This window comes from Tamandua tetradactyla, chromosome 16 (assembly GCF_023851605.1).
Source record: "Tamandua tetradactyla isolate mTamTet1 chromosome 16, mTamTet1.pri, whole genome shotgun sequence".
Lineage (NCBI taxonomy): Eukaryota > Metazoa > Chordata > Mammalia > Pilosa > Myrmecophagidae > Tamandua > Tamandua tetradactyla.
In genome coordinates, this window is record NC_135342.1 from 67,247,452 (window position 1) to 67,269,293 (window position 21,842).

Here is a 21,842-nt window from a genome sequence, read left to right on the forward strand (position 1 = left end):
TCAGCTGCATTAAGTAAAACAAATGAGCCATTTGATTTTTGTCATGTGGTGCTAAATACAAGATCCAGTTTAAATCTTTTTCTTTTTTGTGCACTTTTGGTTGTTGTAGAGACAGAGCTGAGGATTTACCCTTTGACACAGAGCAGGCCTAGTTTCCTAGCTCGGGGCTCGTGGCTAGTAGCATCACTTGTCTGGTGCCTGTGTTTCTCCACTGGTAAAATGTAGTGGTAAATAACTGCCTCACTGGAGTAGGGGAGAGAATAAATTAGGCACATTCTTCAGAGCACCAAGAGATGGAAGGGCCAAAAAAATAAAAGGTTATTCAACCCAACTGGACAAACGAATCACTTAAAAGTGGACAGAGAAGAAAGAATTTGCGTAACAACGCTGTCTCCCAATAAACAGATAGGATCTGAGCCATGGGGTCACTGAGCTTTCTCTTAACCCTTGAGTGGGTGGTGTTTTTCATAGGCCCATGGAAATGCTGAGACCTCTGCTGTGGACTCTGCTCTGCTTAGCAAAATTGCTGTTTTGTTTAGCTCCTACCCAACATCGTATTCTTCCAATAACTCCGTAGCAGGTGAATGAAGGAGTATAAGGGTTAAAATTGCACAGATTTCTGTTGCCTTAGAGATCTTGTACTTTTAGGATATTTGCTGAGAGGGCCTTCATTTACATCAACTTCTGAATTCGTTCCAACTGGAGTAGATCGTTGTGGACAGAGAAGAAAGAATTTGCGTAACAACGCTGTCTCCCAATAAACAGATAGGATCTGAGCCATGGGGTCACTGAGCTTTCTCTTAACCCTTGAGTGGGTGGTGTTTTTCATAGGCCCATGGAAATGCTGAGACCTCTGCTGTGGACTCTGCTCTGCTTAGCAAAATTGCTGTTTTGTTTAGCTCCTACCCAACATCTTATTCTTCCAATAACTCCGTAGCAGGTGAATGAAGGAGTATAAGGGTTAAAATTGCACAGATTTCTGTTGCCTTAGAGATCTTGTACTTTTAGGATATTTGCTGAGAGGGCCTTCATTTACATCAACTTCTGAATTCGTTCCAACTGGAGTAGATCGTTGTGGACTGACAAAGGAAAGATGTTCAAGATGTATGAATTTAAAAAAAAGCAGGTTGCCAAACAAATTGTAAAGCACGATCACAACTGTGTTGTTAAAATCTTTGAAACTGTATGTCTGCCTATGTATGTATAGCTATCTATCTATCTATCTATCTATCTATCTATCTATCTATCTATCTATCATCTATCTATCTATCTATCTATCTGCAATCATCTATTTATCATCTATCCTCTATCCACCTATCATTTATGTTGGTGAAAGAATAGAAAAGGCCAAACCATTAATATTGCTTATCCCTGGGAATGAGAATGAAGTGTACAGATGGAAGGGAGAAAAAAGGGCTCTCAATTTTTTCTTTATATATTTCTGTACTGTTTGAATTTTAATAAGTTGTCTACTAATTAAAAATTTAATAAAAGTTACCAATGTAATCATAACTACCCTCTGCCAGCTTTTTCTAACATCTCAAAAAGTGCCCAGAGAGATTTAAGATAAATGTTTGAAGTAAGAACAGAAGATTCCTGATCTGGCAGTGAGGAAATAGGATTAGGTGAAAGAAGCAGCAAAAAAATGGGGTGGGGAGGAAAGACAACCAGCAAAAGCTGGCTGCTTAGCTCTCACCCCCAACCAATAGCAGTAAAGTTTCTGGTTCAACGCCCATTTGTGGAGACTATTTCAGGAGGCAGGTTTTGCATCTGAGTTCACTGTCACTGTAACTTGTCAAAGAAGCATTAAGTGAGCTCTCAGGCTCAGCTACTCGGAGTCTGCTTCTCAAGGTAAAAATCTCAAGTCTCAGCTAATCTGGTGGTGGCAGTTAGATACTGACTATTTTTTGTGGTATATTGATTTATTTTTCCACCTAGTAAGATTCTTATGGGATAGGGTTCTGTTGGTACTAACAATAATATTAACATTTCTAACAGTGTTGGCTGGTTCTTTTTTGTTTTTCTTGGCAGAGGGCAAGACACAGTCTGTTGAAGCTTTAGGGAGACTCTCTTGGATAACCTCTGCATGGAAAGGAGGAAACACATACTTTGGTTTCCTCCACTTTTTGTGCCATTCCCCCTTGGTTTTGCTCAGAGCATAAGGGTTACGGAAGCACATAGCAAATGTTACTGACAGTATATGAATGTCAAAGGAATGGTCTCCGCTAATATTGTAAAATTGGTTCTAGCTTTATTTTCGATCTCATAAATAAGTCTTATTCATGATAAAGCTACTGTAAGTGAGAAAACTGTCAAAGAAAGGAGTTTGGAAAGAGTCATCCAGTCACCCTGATGTTTGGGCCCAAATGTAGCTCCCAAGGTTGGTGCTGTTTTCAGTTTCCCAGGCATCACTTTTCCCCACAGGCGTCGCTGGCAATGGATTCTTACGTGATTCAGATGAACAGCAATGGCAACCTACCCTCGGTTCTGGATGTCCATGTCAACGTTGGTGGAAGAAGCTCTGTGCCTGGAAAAATGAAAGGCAGGAAGGCCAGATGGTCCGTGAAACCCTCAGACATGTCCAACAAAACTTTCAATCCCATTCGAGCCATTGTGGACAGCATGAAGGTGAAGCCAAATCCAAACAAAACCATGATTGCTTTGTCAATTGGTGAGTTAGGGTCACTAGATTTTGGACAGTCATTATCCCCTCTACTCCATCCCCCAAGGGCTGGTTAGAGGAGATGGGAGTGGAGGTTGAATCTGAGTGCTGGACATGGAAGAGTAATCTTTTGGTGGCTCCTTTTTCTCTCATGACAAGGGGACCCAACGGTGTTTGGAAATCTGCCTACAGACCCTGAAGTTACCCAAGCAATGAAAGATGCCCTGGACTCGGGGAAGTATAATGGCTATGCCCCATCCATTGGTAAGCACCTCCCGAGAGACTATAACTGGGGGTTTCCAAGTCTTAGTGCTCTTATAATAACAGTAAATTTCTAGCAATTCTTCTTGCTTTCCCGAAGCATAGTTCCTAAGGAGAAGCTAAGATGAAATGGCCATTAGTTTGCAGGAGAAGGGCCTCAGGATGTTTAAAAATAAATCATAAAGGTCCAACTCCTTTCCTCACCAATTGGCACTTCACCTCTAAGCTCCCCATCACATACTTATTTCTCAAATAATGCTCCTATTACTTAATTCTACTAGGAAGCCTTGGGTCTAGCTGGAGTAGGTTATTTACTGAGTCCTTTATGTTCTAAATCAATTCACTTATTGTCCACAGTAATATCTTTACTTTGTTTCTCCTGCTCTCTGTATTGAAAGTCTGTTTTAATTATGGTCTACATGATCATGCAGAAAATTTCATTGTAACGGTTTAAGATTAGAGTGGCAAACAACCACAACAAAAAACAAGAACAACAAAGAATGAACTTTCATATTAAAGACAGGAGGTTGGTTTTGACAGAAAGAAATTATTCCTATTTAGATTGAATTCTCCCCATCTATTAGATATTTCCACTCTGAACTTGTTGTCCCTTAACCTTGTTTCAGTATTGCATATTTTTTTTTCTGTGTATGTGCACATAGAAACATGTTCTTAATGCAGAATAAAAACCTCCCACTCCTCTCCTCTCACTCCTTCCTTCCAGGCTACCTATCCAGCCGAGAGGAAGTTGCTTCTTATCATCACTGTCCCGAGGCACCTCTGGAAGCTAAGGTGAACTTTACACAAAGTACCTATTCTGAAACAATTCAGGACAAATTATCCTTTTTCTTGTTTCTGGTCCACAAAGAGTAAGGGCTTATAGGGGGGAAATTCAGGTATAATTTCCCTTTAGCAATTGGAGAATTTAGATAGTGGAGGCCACTAATAAGTATATATATTTAATATTGGGACTATATGATAAATGTTGAATACAAATTATATGGTGTCTGTCCCAGGGAAGCCCAAATATTTTTTCTGCCAAAAAAATCATTGGTAAACAACCCAAACTCTAAATAATTGAATTTTTAAATTTTCCAATAGGATCTATTTTGTTGGTATTGTTGTTATTATTATTATTTATAGCTTTCCTCATTCCCTTAGAGTCTCTCAGATGGAAAAATTGCAGTACTGTGGCATACTGAATTGATGACAGAGTCAAATTTAAGATTAAATGCGACCCTTCCCTTTATGGTCTATCTGAGGGGCTGGCATTTGCTAACATAAGAGGTGGCCTTCACCTGTATTTTAGAGAGGAGCCAGGCATCACATCTCTGGCCACTGGTAAATCAATAACCAGGTGAAAATAGTCCAAGGTCACCATGAAGTCTGCTAAATCACAGCCAATCCACTATTTTTAAGCAATTTGCTTATTTTTTTTAAAGGCCAATATTTCGTCAATATAGAGATATAGACATATATAAAATGTTCATTTGTTTTAGTTTTATTTACTATGGTCCATGCTATTTTACTTAGAACTTGTAAAAGTTTACTGTTGCTCTCCACCCCCCACCCCCCACCCCATAACCTCTTTTCTCTTGTTGTGTCAGGTCCCCTAATAAACTTAACCTCTTATGTTCTTCACAGGATGTTATTCTGACAAGTGGCTGCAGTCAAGCTATCGAACTTTGTTTAGCTGTGTTGGCAAACCCAGGGCAAAACATCCTAGTTCCCAGACCCGGTTTCTCTCTCTACAGGACTTTGGCTGAATCTATGGGAATTGAGGTCAAACTCTACAATTTGTTGGTAAATGACTTTTTGTTGTGAGCTGTTTATTTTAAAATACATTCAAATTTACACGACAGTTTCAAAAATAATACAAACCCCATGTAGAGAATTCCAACATACACTTACCTACCCCCAGATCCCCAGATCCCCTAATTTTAACTGTTCACCACATTTCTAGCTAGCTATCAATTCATTTTCTGAACACTTGAGTGTAGGTTGCATATATCAAGACCTTTGAATATTTAATACTACAATGAACATTTCATAAGTACAAGGATATTAGTTATGTAACCACCTGATGTACAGTTATCAAGTCAAAGCAATTTAACATTCATATAAAGTGTATTGTTTGTATTCCAATTTCTTCATATGTCCCAATAATGTCCCTTTGAGCTTTTTTCCTCCCTTGCAAGATTCCATCCAGGATCATGCATTGCATTTAATTGTTATTGTCTCTTCAGCTGCTCTTTCTTTTTCTTTTTTTTTTAAATTGTGTGAACATATATACAACATAAACTTTCCGATCTTAACCACTCCCAAGCATACCATTTGGTAGGTTCAATCATACTCACAATATTGCAGCACCCTCAACATCTTTCATTAGTAAAACTTTCCCATCTCCCCAGACAGAAACCCTATACCCATTATGCCATGGCCCATTTCCCCTGCTCCCAGCCCCTGACAACCTGTACTCTTTTCCTATCTCAATGCACTTGAATATTCTCTGATATTTTCTTTGAAGTTACTAGGAGGCTTAAATTTATCCTCCTAGATCTATAACAATCTAGTTTGCTTTGATACCAACTTAACTTTGTTAGCATACACAAGCGATGTTCCAAATCACCTCTATCCCCCCACCATTATACAGTTGTCACACATTACATGTTTATACATTATGAGTTCAAAACTACCAATTTGTCATCACATTTTATGCATTTGCCTTTTAGATCCTGTAGGAAGTAAAAAGTGGAGTTACAAACCAAGTATGATAATCCTAGCATTTATATTTACCTATGTTGTTATCCTCACTGGACATCTTTTTTATTCATGTGGCTTCAGTCTATTGTCTATTGTTATTTTTTTTCAACCTGGAGAACTCTTTTTAGCATCTCCTATAGAGCTGAATCTAGTGATGACGAACTCTACCAGCTTTAGTTTATCTAGGAAAGTGTTAAATGTCTCTTTCATTTTTGAAAAACGATTTTTCTGGATATAGAATTCTTGGATAGCATTTTTTTGCTTTCAACTTTTGTTTTTTGCTTTTAAATATGTCATCCCTCTGCCTTCTTGCCTCCATGGTTTCTGATGAAAAATAGGCATAATCTTATTAAGGCTCCCTTGTACATGACACATTGCTTCTCTCTTGCAGCTTTCAGAGTTCTCTCTTTAGCATTCAAAAATCTGATTATAATATTCTGTGGCATGGGTCTATTTGGGTTTATTCTGTTTGGAGTTTGTTGAGTGTCTCTGATGTGTATATTTGTATCTTTAGTTAAATTTGGTTAATTCTAAGGCAATATTTCTCTCTTCTCCTTCTGGGACTCTCACAAGGCATATTCTGGTATGCTTGATAGTGTCCCATAGGTTCCTCAGGCTCTGTTCATTTTTCTTTTATTCTTTCTTCTTTCTGCTCCTCAAACTGAATGATTTCAATTGTCTTATGTTCAGGTTCACTGATTCTTTATTCTGCTAGCTCCAATCTGCTGCTGAACTCCTCCAGGGAATTTTAAAGTTCTGTTACTTGGTCTTCAGCAATGTTTAGTTCCTTTTCATCTCTCTATTGCTATTCTCTCTGTGTTAATCTGTTGTTTTCTTGATTTTCTTTAGTACTTTGCCCATGTTTTCCTTTAGTTCTTTGTCCATATTTTCCTTTAGTTCTTTGAGAATATTTAGAAGCATTTTTTAAAAGTCTCTTTCTGGTAGTTTCCAGTTCTGAGCCTTTTCATTGATGATCTCTAATTTTTTTAATCTTCTGCTTTGCCTGGCCATCACTTCCTATTTCTTTGTGTTTTGTAACCTTTTGTTGAAACCTAAACATTTTGATCTTTTAACCTATGATCACTGAAATTTATAATCTCTTGGCATCTGTTCCTTAAGCTTGTATCCAGCTAGTGCTCTGACAGAGCTTACCTTAAATGCCAGGAGCTAACAAAAAAAAATAGAAGGGAATAAAAGAAAATACTTCTCCCAGGTTTTTCAGATTGATCTGTGCAAGTGCTCTCCTTCAGAACTTATCCATCCAGTGAGTTTATGAGAATAACTCTAGGCCAAAGCATAGGGGCCCACTGATCCCTTCTGCAGGTGCATCCTGTCTGGCGCATGTATGCGTGGCCTAGAATTTCTCTACTAACTCAAATAAAATGTCCTCTCTTCCTTAGGAAACAATTTTAAGTCACTTTCTGGGGCATTGACTCTATGTGCTATAGTTAGCAATCCCTTGCCCTAGGCAGCACGACTTGACTGCCTTCTACATGCAGGGCAAGTTCTGGGATGGCAAGTCTCATAGGCCACAACCACACAGATTGGGTCAGTCATACATGCTCCCAGCATGTGCCTGAGGGCCACTCTGCTCCCTCTGGGACCAGGACCAGGGATCTGCTCTGGGAGCGCAGACTGGCTTCATGCTGGCAAGAGTGGGGGAAGGTACCATGAGATCCTACTGCTTTTAAGTAGCCTTTTTCCTGATTTTATTGCAGTTATTGCAGTCTTTTAACTGTTTTCTGGATCCCTGAAAAAGATGTTTTTGCCAGTTCTTGCTGATTGTTCAAAGCAACTATGGGGAGAAAAGAATTCTCAAGTGTCTCACTCTGCCATCTTGATTTGGGCAGGGCCAGTAAATGACTTTTCAATTTTAGATTCAAGCACTCAATTACCATCCCTAAAAGGTTAAGATCATTGCCTTTATCAGGGAAACGTTTGGAAGTGGGAGGTCAAGGTCACATACATTTCATTATTTGCATTACACCCTTGGGCTAAGTGATTGTCTTGAGATTCATCTTAGTCTCACTCTTTCTTCCTCCCAGCCAGAGAAATCTTGGGAAATTGATCTGAAACAACTGGAATCTCTGATTGATGAAAAGACAGCTTGTCTTATTGTCAATAATCCATCAAACCCCTGTGGGTCAGTGTTCAGTAAAAGCCATCTTCAGAAGATTCTGGCGGGTAAGTCCAGCAGTCTTCACTTCATGAGGGAGGGGAGGAAAGGGAGGTGATCCTTTACTGACTTCTGGAATAAGATAAAAAAGAGTCCTTCGCTTTGTTCCAAGCCTAGAATAGAGGTGAAGGATCTGTACTGGGGTCTCTAGTACACAGTGTGCTAAAGCAATGGTAGGACTTACCCAAAAGAAGGTAAAAACTAAGAAATACTTGCCTCTCCACTTCCTGCATCATGTGGAAGACAGGGTTTGAAATATCTAGCCAATTAAAAGGTAAATTGAGGCTCTGTACCTTGGAAGAGTATCAGAAGAAGTTAGTTCTTAAAGAGGAAGACAAAATACACAAATATGAAATGCAAAATACAATAAGACTATGTGAATATTAAATGCTAAGGCAATTCACATTAAAAATGATTTCATCATGTTTCTCTTAATTTCAGTGGCTGCAAGGCAGTGTGTCCCCATTTTAGCTGATGAGATCTATGGAGACATGGTAAGTCCCAGGCAAGAAATATCATGCAATAATCTAGATCCCAAATTATTTTATGTGTTTCTCTTAATTTACCTTTAGATGTGGTAACTGGAATAGCCAGAAGCAACTCCTAATAATTTCAGTATGGCAAATTAGTATCTTTACACTTTTAATAAGTACAAATCCATAACCTCTTAGGCATTTTTCTGAAATCCAAAAATGTATGAAAATGCGAAGATTTTTGGAATTCATTTGGTGGCAAAATCTGACTTGACGTGATAATATATTTTTAGATTTTATTTATTCTACTTGTAGATCTACATATTTGTTAAGAGTGTAAGAGAAGTGGCAGAAATGTTAATATGCTTGATACTGATAGTGCCCCAGACCATTCTGGAATGTTACCAAAAACCATTATTATGTACCATATAACCTTTCAATAATCCTAGCAGTTCTGCACTCTGTAACATACCTGGGTCCAGAAGTTTCAGATGAGAGATTGTGGAACCATATTTCGTTTCTAAGTTTTTATCTCCAATAGCTATTAACTCCATAGAGCTGCTTTCATGGGATTACATAGTATTGGTCTAGGGCCAGTTTCCTCATTTTAGGCCTCATTTATCCAGGCCGGTCTCCTCTGAAGCTTCTTGGAATCCCATTTGTTCTTCAATGTAGGATGAGCCCACAAGTCTGCAGGCGGGGAGGCCTGAGATTTGGAGGGAAGTGGGCAAGAAAACAACTATACTGAGCGTCTCTTCTCCACAGGTGTTTTCAGATGACAAATATGAGCCACTGGCCAGCCTCAGCACCAACGTTCCCATCTTGTCTTGTGGAGGGCTGGCCAAGCGCTGGCTGGTTCCAGGCTGGAGGTTGGGCTGGATCCTTATCCATGATCGGAGAGACATTTTTGGCAATGAGGTGAGAGCAATGTAGTGGAATAGCCTGCCTTTTTAACACACTCACTTTCTTTGCATGCACAGTAGTGAGGACGTGGGATTTCTTCCTTCTCCTTGGTCCTGTAGTTCAGGGTGCCTGGAAAGATGCGGGCTAAAAATCATAACTGTTATTCCTCTCCCAAACTCAGTTTCCTGTGTCTGGTTCTGTGAAGAAGTTCCATCTGCCTCTCATTTGGGGACCACACAAAAGGAAACAATAATAGCAATGACAGCTAATATTGTTTGAGGGCTTACTGTGTGCCAGTAGTTTATATACACTATTTTTACTTAATCTTTACAACAACCCTATGAAGCTATTAGCACTATCTCCATTTTAAAGTTGAGAAAAATGAGGAACAGAGAAGTTGTATAATTTGCCCCAGAGTCACAAAGTGGGTGAATGGCAGAACTGGGCTACAAGCCAGGTGGTCTGAGTTCAGAACGCCATGGAGTTCCATTACTTCCCTAGGGATTAAAAATCTGATAGAAAAAAATGGTCAGAATACTGATCCCTGAAGCAGGATTCCTGAGAAAAGCTAAATGTGATTTCTGTGGGACTTTTAGATTCGAGATGGGCTGGTAAAACTGAGTCAGCGGATCCTGGGACCCTGCACCATTGTCCAGGGAGCTCTGAAAAGCATCCTTTGTCGTACCCCTCAAGAGTTCTACCACAACACTCTAAGCTTCCTCAAGGTAAGGGCAGCCCATGGCCTTCGACTCCAGGGTACAGGGCATGCTACCAGTGGAACTGGAATAGGTTCTCATTTCTGGAGCCATGTTCCACTGTAGGGCTTCCATGTCCGTTCAGGAGGTGGCAGCAGTAAAAATATCTATCTGTACATTTCTCTCATCTTTGCCAGTTAACTCTGTTCCTAGCCAGGAGTTTTTTTAAATTCTTGTTGACTCTTTATGCCAGCAGAGCCAGCTTAGGTACCTGATCATCAGGGACAGCTCTACTTTAAATGAGTTGGTTCTTCTTCACCTAACTTTTGATTTCTCTCTGCCTCCTCTTGTAGTCCAATGCTGATCTCTGCTATGGGGCATTGGCTGCCATCCCTGGACTCCGACCGATCCGCCCTTCTGGGGCCATGTACCTCATGGTAAGTAAGTGGGTGGCAAGGATTAAACCTGTACATGCTAAGCAAAAGGAAGCAGTCAGCAGGACTGCTACAGGTGGTCCTACAGGGTGCACACTGGACAATTTCAGGAGCTACCAATCACAGAGACTAGAAATCAGTCAGTTTAGGAACTGTCTTGTTCTGAATTGTTTCACTGATGTAACTTAATGTCAGTGTTCAAAAAGCTCTTACACGACTTAATTCCTCAGTACACAGAATCATTTTGTATGTAGATCAAGGAAGATAGAAGACACACATAAAAGGTTTTCCACATCATTTAATAGGTCTCAGCTAGGAGTGATATGGTTATATGGTTTCCAAGGGGTTTGAGGGAATGTATAGGATTTTTGCTTATTTGTTTTCAGAATGACTGAGGTGAAGAGAGGTACTATTGGTATTTTGTGGGGCAGGATGCTACAAATATTACAATGGGTGGGACAGTCTCATGTAGTAAAAAACTGTTTGGTCCATAATGCTAATAGTGCCTCTTTGATAAACATTGGCATTCTGTTTCCAGCTTTCATTTATCAGCATCCAGGAGAGAACTCATCAATACAAATATTAATATCAATTTATACTCTCTCCTGTGAAAAATTCCATGAGCTGAAAAGTGCTAGAGCTGTCTTAGTTGTTGGTAGTAGAGTTCCAAGATATTTTTTACAGCAGTCCCTACCTTAATTTCTGGCAAAGGGAGTTGGCCCATTTTCCCTTTTTCTGATAAGTTAGACCTTCCCTTCTTCTATTACTGCTATAGGTTGGAATTGAGATGGAACACTTCCCAGAATTTGAGAATGATGTGGAGTTCACGGAGCAGTTAGTTGCGGAGCAATCTGTCCATTGCCTCCCAGCAACGGTGGGTGTTTATGTCTCAGGACATTCTCAACAGTTTGTAGAGCCCCAGAAGTGCCCCTGGACTGGCCTTTATCCTGGCTCCCACTCCCCCAACAAAGCATGGTTTCATTTGACTAGATTCAAATGGATATATCTCATGGCCTCCATTTAAAAATTCTCTCCCACTATTATCCCACTCCTACCTGGAAAAAAAGCTGTGGCCTAATATTCTAGGTATATGGAATCAATTTGCCTCACCCTCCTTCTGATGATGAATGGACTCAGTTACCGATTTGGCCCCTCAGTGATGGGAACAGAATAAACTGATACCCTGATCAAATGGTGTTACTGTCTCTTGCTGATTAGGGCCTTAGCCACTTTCAGGGTGGTCTGGCACCAGATTCAGTTGCTCTGAAAATAACGGGCTCTTATTTTTGCAGTGCTTTGAGTACCCAAATTTCTTCCGAGTGGTAATCACAGTCCCTGAGGTGATGATGCTGGAGGCGTGTAGCCGGATCCAGGAGTTCTGTGAGCAGCACTACCACTGTGCTGAAGGGAGCCAGGAAGAGTGTGACAAATAGGTCTGCGTCCATTCTCCTGAGGTTGTATCCTGTCTGGGGAGAGCTGGCAGGGTGCTGCTGCTCCTCAGAAACCAGATGCCCCTACTGGGGAGAGGGACCTCAGAAACACCACACCAACAGTTCAGAATTGCTCCTGCTTTATCCCAGCCTATATCCATTATACACTCTGAATCCCAGATTCTCCTCTGGCTCTGTTCTGCTGGAGTAACTCCCTAATTCATTAGTTTGCCACTTCCCTCCCCCTCTACCTGCCCCCACCCCCACCCGCCATATGGTTTTCTCCATTTTCCCTGAGAGTATCAGGTGAAGAATGCAGCAGAGACAAGAAAAGTAAGACCTCAGGATGAGAGAAACAAAAGATTGAGAGAATTTGTGCTCCTATCATTTCCTCATAATAGAAGAACACACTCTCCCCAGTCAGATCTAAAGTCCACATTTCTGTAATACCTCACTTAATACAGTGGAGCCATTACTAGGGAAAATGTTGGGGACACACATATTTGGTTAATCCTATTCTAAACACACTAGGAAATTTTGCAATTTGAGGGATCCTTGACAGAAATCCTACCGTTGATTTTTATGGGAAGAATTATTTCACGATACAAATAAATATCCTTTAACTGACTGACTTTGTAAATTTAGATTTGTGTGTATCAGGCTTTCTTAAAATATAGGGCATAACTGCACTAAAGAAACGAGGACTCAGAGGGCCTTTTAGAAATACTTCTAGTGTGTAAGGGCCGGGAATATCCTCGCTTGTATTGTTATAGAATCATTATTATTTTTGCTGTAACTTTGATATTGATTTGATATATGTTATATTATCTTTTCATATGTTTTCTAAGAAACATTTATATTGACAAGATTCTTTATTTTGCCAAGGGCCTAAATTATTGTTTTTCTTCTTTTTTAAAAAATAAATTTTGCTAAGTTTATTTCTCTGTGATGTGGTTTTTCTCCTCTTCAGGGGAATTTCTATCCCCAGGGGCTGCCCACTGTTCACTCTAATCGATGCATTATCTCTTTGTAGATACTGACTTTTGGAGTTAGTTAAGAAACACTATTCTAAAAAATTTTATTTCTGGCTTCTTACACACAAAGCAAACTCAGAGGCAACAAATTATAACCTCTAGCCTTTGCCTTCATTCTCTTTCAACTTTTTGGACCCCCTACCTCTGGCCCCAAATTCCGACTCTTGCCCAGATCCACTGCCCACTCACCGGGGAGCCAAGTTGAACTGGTTCAGCTTGACTCCCGAATGAGAGGAGTCCTGGATCTTCTCTCAATATTGGCTTTTTGTCTGTCGCCTAATTTTTTTCCCTCCTTACTTTACCTTAGAGGCGGGAGCCTTACATTATCTTACAAATTTGGGGACATGAAAATACCATAACCAACCTTAAGATCCCTCCCTAAGGGAAGTTTTCCTTAAATAGAAAAGGAACTATATGTCTCAACCCTACCAGTCATACCCAATTATTTTTTTCCCTTACAATCATGATCAAATACCCCATTCCCATTCATGTTTGACTTAAGTGGGCAAAACACTAAAATTGACCTTTCAATTTTCTTCAGCAAATCCAAAAGGAATGTATGATTAAGGTTTCAGTTTCTTGTTTGCCACCACAAACACCTCTAATTTTCCACAAGCACGCGGGTCCTCTCCCTGCACTCCCCTCTTCCACACGCCCCAAAATCTCTGTCCAGAAACAACCGGTAAGACCCTCGTAGTTATTTTATCTTCACAGTAGAAATACTTCTAACCAGCATTGCTGAATTCTAACCACAGATCTCTTAAATTTCTGAATTTCCTTGGTGTCTACATCTTTTTTTTTTGGCCTGGGCAGGCTCCGGGAATCGAACCCGGGTCTCCGGCATGGCAGGCAAGAAATCTGCCACTGACCTACCATTGCCCGCCCATTTTGGTGCCTACATTTTGATAAATAGTTTTTAAAATTATACATGCACACTGGGCAAATTTCAAAGATAGAAAATACACTCCCTCTTATTTCCCTCCTTCAACCACCTAGTTTCTTCTCTGAGGTAAACACGATGGCAGTTTCTTTTGCGTATTTCCAGATGATTCTGTGCATGTGTGAATCACTCCCTTCTTTCTCCAAATTAAACTTCATCACACAACTTTACAATTCTGCTTCATCTGGGAGTCAAAGGAGGGATGACATTTCTGAAGCGGCCATCACGTCCTGGGTGTCTCCAGATTAAAAAGGACCCAACAGGCGGGGGCAGCTTCCAAATACGCTTAAAATCCCGCAGAGACGAACTTCCAATAGCTCTGCGGATGGCGGCGCAGGAGTGATGGTGGCGTCGGGACGTCTCAGCATAAAACAAAGAATGCGTGAAAAGATCTGAAATAAGGGCTCTGCGCTGCGAATTCACCAATCTTTCCTTCCTATAACCAACCTTTCCTTCCTATACCCGAGGACCGCCTACTGTCTAACGGTGAGTACCACAGACGACGTTCCCAAGCCACCCCACTCCCTCAGCCAGGGAAGGGATCAGCAGCCACGGGGCCCGAAGCGGTCCAAGACTGCGCAGGCGCAGGCGCAGGCGCAGGCGCAAGTGTAGGCTGAGGCGCAGGCGCAGACGGTGGACATTGAGGGGAGACGGGGCCTGGACCGCTTAGCGCGCATGTGCAGACTAAGGGGCAGGGCTGAGTACGCGGCGCAGGTGCAGAACCTAAGAGGGTGACAGGTCAGTTCCTGTGAGCGTGTCCTACTTTTTCTTCTTCAGTTTGGGGTTTCCTTTTTGTCTCCAGCGCCCCCCTCCAGAACCCATTCTTTGCCACGAGGTTATTCCACCTCCTCACCCCCGTCTTCCGTCTTTCCCAATTTGGGCCCCACTCGGCTAGAGGCTTCCAGGAAGATCTCAAGTCCTGTGGCGTTGTCAGCACCGGTTACCTTTTCCCAGCTCTGGGCGCGTCTCAGCGAGTGCAGGGAGCTGTGAAACAGCAGCGAATCCGTTTAGCTGGTGTCCGTTTCCCAAAGTTTAGTGTCCTGAAATTTTTCTCGCGTGAATCGTGTTCCTCACGGTCCTGAGTGCCTGGAGAAATGCAGAATTTCCGGGGTCATATTCTTATTTTTTTTCCCAACAGTTTAGGTATTTTTACAAACAAGTTACATATGAGGTTGTAACCCTCAAATTCGGATACTTCCTTGGGCCGAATTGTTTCCCAGCACCTTCAAAGGAACAGTCACTCTGACACACCATGTAGAAGGTGACGCCCAGAGACAAGGAGGCACAAAAGAACTAGCACACGTGTGTCTTAATTTTTGTCATTCAGTATTTAAAGCATAGGAAAGAATTTATGTTCTTTGAGCCATTTGCTCATTTGATAACCGAAATTCAAACTGATTTTACGTTATGTCCCATTTAAAGAATCCTCCCCCCCCCCTTAGAATGTCAACTCCGTGAGGGCAAAGATTTATGTCCTTTTCTTTTGATCTGTTTTATTTTCTTCTATATCCCTAGTGCCTAGAACAGCTTAGGGCACATGGTAGGCATTCCGTACATATTTGTTGTATGAATGATGAAAGAAGAATAAGAAAATACAAAGACTAAAGTATTGCGATTTTAAACTTTTTTAGTGAACTGCAACGAGAGGTTAACTGAAAACGTTACTAGCATAAAAGGAGTAAGACTTCAGAAGGTCCAACTCTCCAATATTTATTTGGTATTTAAAGAATTGGCAAGTTTTTTAAAAAGGAAAAACATACAAGGTTATAGGTTTACATTTTTTTGTTCTTGGTAGAGAGACTTTTTTTTCATGCTCACCATATCCCCAAAGATTATGACAACCTTTTCAGACATCAGCATTCTAAAAGTCAAGGAAGGGCCATGGTGGCTCAGCAGACAGAATTCTCGCCTGCCAGGCTGGAAACCCGGGTTCATTTCGCGGTGCCTGCTCATGTAAAATAAATGAATAAATAAATAAAAAATAAAAGTCAAGGAAAGCACCATTTTTTCCCACACTTACAGGAGTTTACTTTTAAAAGTTTTTCTCCAGAATTAGAACTAGACTGGGTGACCTGATCATTGTTGGTTCTTCACAGGGTACAAAGTACTTATTTTTCTGATTCTGGAATTTCATAACTGAAGCAGGGCGAAGTGTCAATTGGACTTCCACACTGCAAACAAAATTTCTAGAAAAATATCTGGAATATTTTTGTAAGTATCAGAATTAGCATGAATGTGAATAGTGATCATTAAACGTTTTTCTTTACATGTTCTCTAAAATAATTTTGACTGAAAATTTAAAACATATATATATACACAGTCGAAACAATAGTATAATTAACACCGATATATCTATCACCCAGATTCAGTGATTATCAAGATTTTGCCATGTTTTTTCTTTTTTCCTTTTTCTTATTTTCTTTGCTGAAGTATAATAAAGCAAATCCTAGGCATCATGTTATCTCCCCACTCCAACCCTAAACACCTCAATATGCATCTCTAAATCATATTTTCTTAACCATGTGCCACATCACATCAAGTAATTCTTGGAACAGTCTAATATCTAGTCCATAATCAAATATCTTCATTGCCTCCAAATTGGCTTCTTATAGTTGATCTGTTCGACTCAGGATTTAAAGTTCACATCACTTTTAATTGTATATCTCAAGTCTCTCTTAATCTAGATTCCCTTCCTCCTTCTCTCCCTGTCTTTTTCTTTCTTTCACATAATTTTGTTGCAGAAACTGGACCAATTTTTCTATAAAATGTCCAACATTTTGGATTTACTTGCTTGCTTCCTTGTGGTGTCATTTATTCTAATAAATATGGTTTCTCTAAAACCCATATTTCCATTAAATGGAATTTAGTTGTACAGCATGCCTTCTCAACAGCAGCAATCAGTATTTTTTGCTGGGACAAAAATGTTTCTTTAGAGGGTGAAAATCTTACTCTTTTTACATAGAAAGCATAAATATATAGAGAGTACATAAGCAGATACACAGCATATCTTTGGTGATAAAATTAATGGGGGGCATTTAGGAAAACATGTCTGAAAAAGACTTCTAAGGGAAATAATAGTAATAGTAATTTTTCAAAGATTGAGAAACACTGGTCAGAAGACTATTTAGATACAGGTCCAACATTTTTTTTTTTTTACAAGAATCTGATATAGGCAGTACCACGTGCTCCCTTTTAAGGCACATCAGAAGGTATTTAAAGTCTGATGGTCGCTCTTTTACTGATGCTAAATTATCAGTAGATTCTGGTGTAAACAATCCAATTCCTCCATTTCCATGCACATTTTCAAGTTGACATCACATTGTTTCCATGCAAAGTTTATAATTCCAGCATTTTAAAATATTGACATTTTAATAAAAGAGTTCTATCACTTTTTAAACATATTCAATGAAATTTAAGTACCATATGTGATTTGGTAACTACTATAATCCATGTAAAAAAGCAAATGTCTGGGGGCGGTGTGGCAGTGGCTCAGCAGGCAGAATTCTCACCTGCCATGCAGGAGACCTGGTTCACTTCTGGTACCTGCCCATGGCAAAAAACAACAACAACAAAAGTCTGAACAAACTCTTCAACAGTTAGAAATGTTACATTATTCCTTTTTCTTATCTTGCATTTCTATTCCATTTTTAAACCAATTTTATGTTAATATAATGTACTTTTTGTGCCTGAAAATATTTTATTAATCAGTATTTATTAAAATAGAGAAATAATTATTTTATTAATTCTCTGCAACAAAAATATAGACTGATGTGACAGACTGTTAGATGTTTCCCAATGTATATTCTCCCCTTCCTTTCCAGAAGGGAAAAAGTCCTGGTTTTTAGGTTGGCATATGATCACTTGGAATAAGACTGTTTTCCTAACTTCCTTTGCAGGTAGGTTAGCAATTTGACTATATTCTGTCCAATAAGATATAAGAAGCAAAAGTGGTATGTATTACTCCCTGGGAATGTCTTTCCTGGATTGTAGCCTTAATTATCTCATCCTTCTTTTTGATGGCTGGAAAGGTAAGGGCTGGAGTTCCAGCAGCTGTCTTAGACCGTGAAGTGCCCTTGAGAATAAGAGTCATCTGTGACAGAGCCTGAGTCTTTGATACTTTGAGCACCATTCCAGGGCCTGGGATGACTATTTATCAAATTCCTAAAATGGGAAACAAAGACAAATTGTAAAAATTACCTGAAAAGCCATGAATAGACAAGTATGGTGTTGGGAAATAAAGGACATGAGTACTTTGAGAAACTAGTGTTTGGTGGTGTCATAAATGACAGCATCCTATATCATTTTCTTGCTTCCCCATTAACCCCCTGCTTATATTCTTGCCTCCAACTTCGTGAACTTTTCAAAACATAAAGCATATAATTTCATTCCTCTGTTTAAGTTCTTCAAAGTCTGAGATTCAAACATTGAATATCTCCTTCAAAAGCTTTGCTTAAAACTACACCTTACTTTCTTTACTGCACTTAGAATGAATTTAAAACTCCTATATGGCTATAAGTTTCTGCCAATTTGGCCTCTCCCTCCCTCTCAAGGCTCTTTTTTTTTTTTCATTAAACTTTTTATTTTGGAATAATTTCAAATTTATGGGACAGCTGCAAAAATAATACAAAACCTATACAGAGAACTCCAAAATACCCCTCTCAGATACGCAGATCCACCAATTTTAGTATTTTCCCACTTTGCTATATTTTTCTATATTTCAATCTTTCTATTTCCTAAACATTTTAGAGTAGGCTGTGTACATCATGCTTCTTGAACACATAGTACTTCCATCTACATTTCCTAAGAACAAAGATATTCACTTATATAACTGCCTTAAATACAGTTTTCAAGTTCAAGAAATTTGATATATAGGTTATAACCTATATTTCACTTTTTTATTTGTCCCAATAATTTCTGTTTTGGCCCTTTCTCCTCCATTATTTGCTTGAATCCATTATTAGGATTATGTATTGCATATAATTTTCATTGTCTCTATAGTTGCTCTTTTTTTTTTTTTTTACATTGTGGAAACATATATACACTAAATTTTCCCATCTCAACTACTCCTAAACATACCTTTCAGAGGAACAAATCACATTCACAATGTTGCACTGCCCTTACCACCATCCTTTACCAGATTTCTATCACCCCAAACAGAAATCCTGTACTCATTATGCATTAACTCCCCATTTCCCCTGATCTATTTTCTGTCTCTGTGAGTTTGCTTATTTTAGCTATTTTATGTAAGTAGAGTCATACAATATGCCCCTTTATGTCTGACTTATTTCATTCAACATAATGTTTTCAAGGTTCATCCATGCAGTGGCATGTATATGAACTTCATTTAAAAAAAAATCAACAGTCTTATTCACATACCATACAATCCATCCAAAGTGTACAGTCACTGGCTCTTGGTAAAATTACAAAGTTATGCATTCATCACCACAGTCAATTTGAGAACATTTCATTACTCCAAAAAGAAAACCCCACACCCTGTACATCTCCCTATTATAGACACTTAGCATTGGTGTTGTACCATTGTTACAGCTGATGGAAGAATGTAAAAATATTCTTTCATAGTTTGAATATAATTTATACATATTCATAGTATGTATATAATATATATGTATTATATATATAATATACATATATATATACACACACTGTAGTTTGCATTTGGTATTCCATGTTTTACCCTCTAGCTTTCCTTATAGTGACATGCACGACCCAAAACTCCTTTCAACAATAATCACACCCATAATTCAGCATTGTTAATTACACTTGCATTAACGTGCTACCATCACCTCTTTCCATTTCCAAGCATTTGCAATCACCTTTATTTAAAATTCTGCACACACAAAAAATTCTGTACAAATTAAGCATCAGCTCCCCATTCTCTACTCTTGTTCTATCTTCTAGTAATCTGTACTCTAGATTTTAAATCCAAGAGTTTGCTCATTAATAATTAGTTCGTATTAGTGAAGCCATATAATATGTATCCTTTTGTGTCTGGCTTATTTTACTCAACATAATGTCCTCCTGGTTCATTCATGTTGTCACATGCATCAGTACTTCATTCTTTCTTACAGCTGAATAATAGCCCATGTATGTATATACCAGTATTTTCGTCCATTCATCAGTTGATGGACACTTGGGTTATTTCCATCTTTTGGCGATTGTGAATAATGTCATTATGAACATCGGTATGTAAATGTCTGTTCATGTTTTTCATTTTTAAGGCTGAATAATATTCCATTGTGTATATGTCACATTTTATTTATCCATTCATCTGCTGATGGACGGTTGGGTTGCTTCTGCCTTTTGGCTATTATGAATAATGTTGCTGTGAACATTGTTGTTCAAATATGTGTTTGAGTACCTGCTTTCTTTTGAGTAGATACCTAGAGATGGGATTTCTGGGTCATATGGTGTTTTATGCTTAACTTTTTGAGCAACTGCCAAGCTAGTTTCCACAGTGGCTGGATCATTTGCATTCCCACCAACAACATATGAGGGTTTTCATTTCTCTGTGTCCTTGCTAGCAGTTATTTCCCATTTTTTAAATAATTGCCATTCTAGTGGATGTGACATGGTATTTCATTGTGGTTTTGATTTGCATTTATTTCCCTAATGAGTAATGACGTTGAACATCTTTTCATGTGTTTGTGACTATTGTATGTCTTCACTGGAAAAATATCTATTCATATCCTTTTCTCATTTTTAAATTGGGTATAGTTTGTCTTTTTGTGGTTGAGTTTTAGGAGTTCTTTATATATTCTGGATATTAGTCCTTTATTACATTTATGATTTCTAAATATTTCCCCAATTTTGTTTATAGTCTTTTCACTTTCTTGATAATGTCCTTATCAATGCACAAAAGTTTTAAACTTTGATAAAGTCCAGTTTATCTATTTTTTATTTTGTTGCATATGATTTTGGTGTATCAAGTCTCATTTTATGCCATTTCTACCTTTCTTACTATGATTCAGCCAAGCTACCCTTTTTAGTTCTTCAATCATGGTGTGCTCTTTCCCACCTCAAGCCTTTAAATGTACTGCTTATCCTCCCTAAAGCCCTTTTCTCCATATTTTCTCAAGGAACTTTCCTTCTTAACCTTCAGTCTCAGGTTAAATGTCACCTCCAAGTAGCTAACATCTATTGAGCATTTCCATTTTCAGTTATTATTTATTTTACTTCTCACAAGACTTTATGACTTATGTATAATTGTCATCTCCATTTAAAAATGAGGAAACCAAGACAGAGGATAAATAACTTGCTTGAGATAGTTAGGTTCAGGCGTCAACTTGGCCAGGTGAGGGTGCCTAGTTCTGTTGTTGTTGACATGAACCATTAGCATGTAAAACTCATCTATAGCTGATTACATCTGTAGTCAGCTAAGGGGAGTGCCTTCTGCAATGAGTGATATTTAGTTTAATTAGTTGGAGGCTTAAAGGAGAAAGGTCAGAAGAGATCTCAATGCAGCACAGCCCAAGCAGTTCAGCATGCATGCTTCATTCCAACATTCACAGCTCAGCCCAGACATTCAGAGATGCAGAAAGAAATCACCCCAGGGAAACCTGTTGGAACTCAGGAGCCAGGAGAGAAAGTGAGCAAACATCTTCCTGTTTCTTCTCGTGTAAGAGAGTACCCCTGATGAAAGTTAGCTGCCTTTCCTCTGAAGAGCTATACGTTTTTAACTAAATAATTCCCCTTTTATTAAAAGCCAATCCATCTCTGGTGTGTTGCATTCTGGCAGCTTTGGCAGACTAAAACATTGCCCAAGATCATCCAACAAGTAAGTGGAAGAATCAGAACTCGAGTCAATGTGATCTCAAAGTTTATGTTTATAATTGCTTTATGATCTTGCTTCCCAGTGGGGCCTGTGTTGGCCATACAATCTATTAATAAATTATCCTGTTATTCACTATTATAGCTCCAGGTTACTTTTTCCATTAATTTACCACAATGTGTATTTTTTTATTGTTGTGAAAAATAGCTTATATACAAAAAAGCAATAAATTTCAGAGTCCACTGTAAGAATTAGTTGTAGAACAGATTTCAGAATTTGGTA

At 39.0% G+C, this 21,842-nt stretch overlaps 1 protein-coding gene and 1 long non-coding RNA gene across 6 annotated transcripts in view; both read left to right on the plus strand.

The window, feature by feature from the left end:
- Positions 1-12,735, plus strand: part of TAT (tyrosine aminotransferase) — a 69,828-nt gene extending 57,093 nt beyond the window's left edge. For 4 of the 5 annotated variants that reach the window (XM_077132938.1, XM_077132939.1, XM_077132940.1 and 1 more), the window contains 11 exons: positions 2,425-2,671; positions 2,822-2,926; positions 3,648-3,715; positions 4,568-4,726; positions 7,732-7,870; positions 8,304-8,356; positions 9,101-9,253; positions 9,835-9,963; positions 10,287-10,370; positions 11,143-11,241; positions 11,660-12,735. In XM_077132938.1, the coding sequence (XP_076989053.1) occupies positions 2,437-2,671; positions 2,822-2,926; positions 3,648-3,715; positions 4,568-4,726; positions 7,732-7,870; positions 8,304-8,356; positions 9,101-9,253; positions 9,835-9,963; positions 10,287-10,370; positions 11,143-11,241; positions 11,660-11,800 (1,365 nt within the window). In that variant the 5' untranslated portion in view covers positions 2,425-2,436 and the 3' untranslated portion in view covers positions 11,801-12,735. Of the gene's footprint in view, positions 1-1,741; positions 1,852-2,424; positions 2,672-2,821; positions 2,927-3,647; positions 3,716-4,567; positions 4,727-7,731; positions 7,871-8,303; positions 8,357-9,100; positions 9,254-9,834; positions 9,964-10,286; positions 10,371-11,142; positions 11,242-11,659 lie in introns of those variants that run through there. The other variant, XM_077132937.1, reaches the window with a different exon arrangement.
- Positions 12,736-14,482: 1,747 nt separating this feature from the next.
- Positions 14,483-21,842, plus strand: part of LOC143659711 (uncharacterized) — a 76,436-nt gene continuing 69,076 nt past the window's right edge. Inside the window, exons 1-2 of the long non-coding RNA XR_013163661.1 lie at positions 14,483-14,509; positions 17,593-17,667. This is a non-coding gene — a long non-coding RNA (uncharacterized LOC143659711). The remainder of the gene's footprint in view (positions 14,510-17,592; positions 17,668-21,842) is intronic.